General features: G+C 33.6%; 1 protein-coding gene across 4 annotated transcripts in view; it reads right to left on the bottom strand.

Moving 5' to 3' along the window:
• LOC144964486 (sterol O-acyltransferase 1-like) overlaps nt 1–6,129 on the bottom strand; it is a 51,198-nt gene extending 45,069 nt beyond the window's left edge. Inside the window, exons 1-3 of one of the 4 annotated variants that reach the window (XM_078898854.1) lie at nt 5,820–6,129; nt 3,191–3,258; nt 2,501–2,628 (exon numbers count right to left, since the gene is read on the bottom strand). In XM_078898854.1, the coding sequence (XP_078754980.1) occupies nt 2,501–2,628; nt 3,191–3,258; nt 5,820–5,856 (233 nt within the window). In that variant the 5' untranslated portion in view covers nt 5,857–6,129. Of the gene's footprint in view, nt 1–2,500; nt 2,629–3,190; nt 3,259–5,323; nt 5,683–5,819 lie in introns of those variants that run through there. The other 3 variants (XM_078898853.1, XM_078898856.1, XM_078898855.1) reach the window with 3 other exon arrangements.
• Between the last annotated feature and the right edge of the window lie 405 nt (nt 6,130–6,534).

Below are 6,534 nucleotides of genomic sequence, written 5' to 3'. Positions count from 1 at the left end.
GATGAATTTGAAACAAAGCTTCATTAAAATGCACGACAGAGGCAAATTATGAAGTGGATGTTTCGGCTTCCACAAACAGTAATCGTGACATTTGGGCTTGACTATCGAGTACGTATATGAAGATAACACCACCCATTCACACACGCTTTGGGCTTGTGTCTCGATCAAGCTTTCCATTACATGTTAACAAAAACAAAAATAAATAAAAAACAAAAAGACAACAACAACAACAATAACCCCCACTCCCCAAACACAATAAGAATTGTTTTAAAATATATAAATAAAAACACACAAAATCAACCAAAGGAGAACCCCCCCCCCCCCCCCCCCCCCCCCCCAAAAAAAAAAATTAAAAAAAACCACCAAAACATGGTATACATTTGATTGTAAACCCGTCAAGTCAAAAATTAAATGCTGAAGATTTTAACGAATTCTCTAACTACACTATGGAGCAACCAAGCACAATACACGTCCTTAACAAGAACAATGACGAAAAAATCACTACATCAGACGTCACATTGAGTGAGTGAAACTGTTCTAAGGCAAGATATGTCAAATGTGAATTTGAATCACCATGCTGATTACAAAAAATAATGTTTAACCTGTGGATTTAGTGCAAAATAATAATAATGATAATAACAATAATAATAATAATAATAATAATAATAATAATAATAATAATGATAATAATAATAATGATAATAATAATAATAATAATAATAATAATAATAATAATAATAATAATAATAATAATAATAATAACAATAATAAAAATGCCTCTAAACATTCATAATACCATTACAAATTGGCACAAACATGTTTGTTCGAATCAACGCCATCAAAATAGATCCTTTGGAAAGAACAGGTTGAATGGAACCCCCCCCCCCCCCCCCCCCCCCCCCCCCCCCCCCCAAATAACAAAAGCATAGTGGACTGTTGCCAATCCAAATTTACACAGATCTCAGTGTCGCCCTGCCCCAAAAGTCGACACCCGACAAATAGGCAACGACTGACGGCTTATCAATTCACACATGTCCAATTTCAAATAGACAACAAAAAAAGCCTGATAGTAAAAAAAGATAATATTATTACATCAAACACATTCTAGCTTCAAAAACCACAGAATTGTTATCAAAATAAAGGCAATGATTAGACATAGACTTGACAGGGAATGTTCTGGAAGTAAAAATATATGCAGCTATAAATAGAAGACAAGTCCGTAACTTCAATTTTTAAAAAATAAAAATCCTGTGGTCTTTGACAAATCTCTGTAATACCTTCTAAAAGGAACTTCACCCCACCCTCCACCCCAGCCTTTATGATATTTTATAATAAATGCCTTTCCTCTACTTTTGGAACAGTACTGTTACTATTTCTCGTATTATACATGTTATAAATAAAATAAAAATAATCTCCCAAGGGGAAATTTGTCTGAAAGGAAAGATTAGAATAACCCAGGCACCAACTGCAGAGAGCTAACACAAAGTGACGTGCAGCGGCAAGTCGAACTCCATACCATCTGGGTACAAAGCAAAGGCTATACCGCTGTGCCACACTGCTTACCTTAATACTACTATAAACATAGAAATACCATCTTTGATTTCAGCTAAATCTAAATGAAATCTAAATGGAACCAATGGATCAAGTTAATTGATCAAATAAGAATTGCATGTCATATTACTATTATGATTATTATGATCATCATCATCATTATAACAGCTAGTATTATCAGACTTAAGAGCAAATTTATACATGATATGTATACTAGTTTCTTAGTATTATGCCTGATTGTTTACTAGTAAGAACAGAAAACAGTGATTTGAATCAGTGCTGATGGTGACAAAAAGTGAAAAATGAGGAAAATTTTGAATGATTGTCTTTTTTACTATGTTAGAGCAAGAGAGATGATAAATATCAGTGATAACAGACAGGCACCAGCACCTGAAAAATAAAAACCCTTTATTCATCCCCATGGGGTAAACTTTGACTTTAGGGTCTATTCCAAGGGAAGACTAGCACAATCCAGGCATCAGCCACGGTGTAGCGCTGAAAAGCGAGTCAGGGCAGCAGTGGGTGATTGAACTCAGTATCTTTCGGGCACGAAGCAAAGACCGTTCCGCTGAGCCAGGCTGTCTCGCTTTATTTATTTATTTTTCAAAAATCATTTATAGAAAATATAGAAAGAGTTGTTCCAACTCAAATCAACTCTCTCACTGCCAGTACCTACATTGATTGGGGGAATTGTTAAATTTTCAAAAGTAATTCGAGACCAAAACTCAAGTGTGGAATTTTAAATCCAAGATGGACAAAATTTCCACACAAAAAAGATGCTGTACCCACTTTACTGCTGTGAGGACATACAATATCTAGGAGTTGAGGTGCAACTCTTTTATTTTAAAAATTGACCCAGTAAAATATAAAAAAGGGTAAAATGTGAAAATTCGAACAAAATGGTACACAATAAATATAAAAAATAAACATTAATGAAATAAATACTCACACGCTAGTTGAACGATGAATTCCATTTGGTTTATTGTCATCTTCAATCATCTCGACCTCTGACACAAAATTGTCCAACAAATCCTCCAGTTGATTGTTGATGTTGTCCACAAAGTCTGACTGGAATTTCTATAAATGATTTTTTTTTTTAAATAAAAAAATATAACGGGATTTGTATCAGCTTTTGAGGCTCTCAAGACATACGAATGATCACAACATTTACAAAACATCATCAATAAAACGCACAATGTATTTGGAGAAAAGTGAAATTGTGATCATCGGTTGACGCAGAAAACATCCAATAATTTAGCCAAAACATAATCTAAAAAGTGAACCCTAAGACCCATTAAGGATGAGGAAGCTCGAGTTTATTGTTGTTTCTGATATTATAAACTCACAGTAGCAATTGCTTACTTCCATTTGGATAGGATGATTTTCTATTGCCAAGTAATTGCCTGTTTTAATTCTGAAGATTTACTACCTTAAAAGAAGAAAACACAAACCAGGACATCCGTCTGAAAGAGAGTATTGCTTTATTTATTTGTTTGTTTTCAAAGATTTGACAGCCCTCTTGAGTCATGAAAAAAACTAATGGTGAGCGTCCTATAAAATACAAGTAACAGTAAAGGACTGAAATCGATGAGGAAAACGAAAAAATATCTCATCCAAACAAAACATTGATGTTTCATACCTGTGCATGGTCACGAATTCTTTGGTGATTTATTTTCTTTCTTGTACTGTCCGACATTCCCTTACTACCTGGAGAAAGAAAAAAAACCAAAACAAATAAAAACAATACTTAAGTAACAAAAAAGGTAACTTTTGCTTTGTCAGTAGTAGAATTTTATGACAAAGGATGTTTTGAATTATTTTTTTTTGTTTTGTTTTGTTTTAAGATTTTTATTTGATCTGTAATCACCGGCTGGTATCTATTTCCCATTTTTATATTGATAACAGAGATGCCCTTGGCGAAAATAAAAAAAATCCTGAAATCTTTTCTCATCAAGAGCATATATGAAAATATTTCGGGAAAAGCTCTTCATCAAATGGTATTGGAAAAGGATACATATCCATCTAGATTCCCTGAGTCAACTATGAATTGATGCGTAATAATTACAGGTTGCGTAAAGATAGGAAGGGGGGAAGGGATGGATCGGCCACAGATACTGACTAGCACTACAACTAAAATACAATGAACGAGTGAAAATGGAAAGGCTTCGTATGGTAACAAAATAGACAATGGACGTTTTGGGTACAAACCCTTTGTACAGACGATACAAGTTATTTTTCATATATATTTTATTTGTTTTCCACGTTTATTTGTGTATTGTTGTGCTGATGAAGGGTTTGTACCCGAAACGTCCATTGTCTGTTTTGTTTCCATACGAAGCCTTTCCATTTTCACTCTTTCGTTAGTATTTTACGATCACCGGCTTCAGGCAGCCCTTACTGTTTTCTACAATACAATGAACTGCTATAGTTTATTTTGTAGACAATTTAATTTAGAATATTAATGGAGCATATTTATATATATGTGATAAATGAATGAGAAATGTTGAGATTGAAAGCAGTAACTTTATTTGTAACAAATAATTTTCTTTGAGTCGGTTACACGACCATGAAGTACAAGTGGCATCCAAGAAATTGTTTATAAAAGTCACTGGAGGGTTTCACTTCTTCTGCAATCAATACGGATGCTTTACATTTAGTTAAAAAACGCATAACATTTTACAGCTGGATATAATGTACCAACACACAAAACTATGTGTAACCTTAAATGTTTCTAGTCTGATTAATACAATCTAGTGAGAACTACTCATGAAAGTGGTGTTACAACAATCAATATATAAAGAGCTGAGTGGCGTCATTATCATTCCATCTATAAAGGCTTCATTGCATTTTCTGTGCAGGTTTTCCAATTAAAATGTTAAGATTTCAAATGCATTTTCTGGACAGGTGTCAATTGTAACTAATGTCCATTGATAACTTCATCACAGGCTTTTATTAAACTCATTGTAGTACAATTTAATGCAATCTGCCTCTTCATTGCAATCCTTTTTTCTCATGCAACTCCAAACATACCGAAAAAAAGTAAACTGACAAACCTATACTATTAACATTAACAGTGTAAAAAGAATCTCAAGTGTCATTAATGGCAAACATTACAGGTTTAAGTGGAGATACCTTTAATGTTATCTAATCTTAATGCTTTATCACTTTATCATTATCATCAGTATTCGTTTTCCACTTTTGTGTTTTCTTTAAAACAAACTTTTTATCAATAAAAGAAAATTATTTTTACTGTTTTTATTAATGAAATTATTATAATTTTAAAATTATTATTATGACCAGTCCCTTCAGTTTCAGAGCCATTAGATCCTCCAGAGTTTATCTTGGTTTCTATAGCATAAAACGGGTAATAGCAATTGCTAGCTACCCTTTGGATGGGACGCTAGTCTATTGCAAAGTACTTTTTGCCGGCTCTTACAGCCCCAGCTATCCAATCACTGCTGGGTGAAAGCTATTGAGACCACCTTTTAACGCCTATTATGATTAGAAATAGTGTCCTATGCTATTGCTATTGTTTTTTTTCTACCTTTGTTCTTTTTCATTATTATTATTATTATTATTATTATTATTATTATTATTATTATTATTATTATTATTATTATTATTATCATCTATCTAACTAATGTTATCGTTTCCGTTTTATTCCTACACGGAAAATGAAAAACAATATCTGCTTTTATCAAAACTGCACAGTAAAACTAAAACTGCATTTATGTCAATCGTGGTGCAGACAGGTAGTGTGAGTGTGACTTACCTCCAACAGGTGCAGAAAAAGTCCACCTAAATTTACTAATTTACACTACTGGCACTACGCTACACGTCAAAAAGGTTGTGTTGTTTTGGGTTTGTTTTTGTTTTTTCAGAAATTCCAATTTTTTAAAGTGGGTCGACAAAGCAGCATGGTGTCCATAATGTCATCAATAATGATAATAATCGATATCGAGCAATTGATGGATGAATGCCCTTGTCCTTTCTTAAATAAAGTAAAGTGAGCACACCCCCAACTGATGATGTAAAACTTGGTATCATAAAATATAGACACTCTAGCTCTACAGTAGTTTAAGCCATGATGATGAGCATTTGTGAAGTGAGTGTGCGAGAGAAAGGGCGAGTGGGTGTATTGGAAGGGAGTATGAGTATGAGATGATGAAAGAAAACGACACTAATTTCACTTTCACTTCATTATTCATATTCTCATGCCATGACTGTAAAGGACAACTCTCTAACAGATTAACAGATAAATATCTTACCTTTAACACCACCATTTAATCCTTCCTGTTCTGCCATAGTTCAAATTTCTAATAAAATATTTATTTACTTGCCACGTTCGCCAGTTTGATCCCGGATGATTGCTAATGCCGTGGTAAACAAGCCGATGGATTTTTCTTCCAAAAAATAAAGGAATTCTATTTATAACATATCACGTGATAAAAGAGGGCAAAATAGCAGTCATAAGATTTGAACTTTGAACCGTGTTAATCTAGTCAGAAACCACGGTAATGGATCGTGAATGGCTTCAACTTTGTTTGCAGGCTGGTTTCTCTTGTACGATTAACCCATAAAACACTTCAAATATTAATTGCGTAGTTTTGACCAGCAGCTACTATGGTTGACATCGGTACCACTTCCGACGTTATTTTTTTGCCGAACTCCAAATATAAATAGATAGATAGATATATAGATACTTTATATATACTTTATACAGATACTTTAAGCGCTTTGAAATGCAATTGCACAGAAAGCGCTAAAGCGCTATACTAAATGTATACATCATTATACAGTCGAAAATCCGCAATATTTATATTATAAGCGGGGAAATAAAGTGTATTACGATCAGGCACTCATCTATCTTATGATTATAGTGTGGATATTAACATAGATCGAGACGAATCTTTTGGACCATCAGCGATCAAAATCGGTCCGGTAATAAAGTATGAGGTGCGCGCAAATGAATCTGGCGACAAG

This window comes from Berghia stephanieae, chromosome 2 (assembly GCF_034508935.2).
Source record: "Berghia stephanieae isolate SIO BIC M18660-M18661 chromosome 2, UCSD_Bste_1.3, whole genome shotgun sequence".
Taxonomy (NCBI): Eukaryota; Metazoa; Mollusca; class Gastropoda; order Nudibranchia; family Aeolidiidae; genus Berghia; species Berghia stephanieae.
Note: the sequence above shows the minus strand (reverse complement) of the source record. Positions and strands in the feature narration are given on the sequence as shown.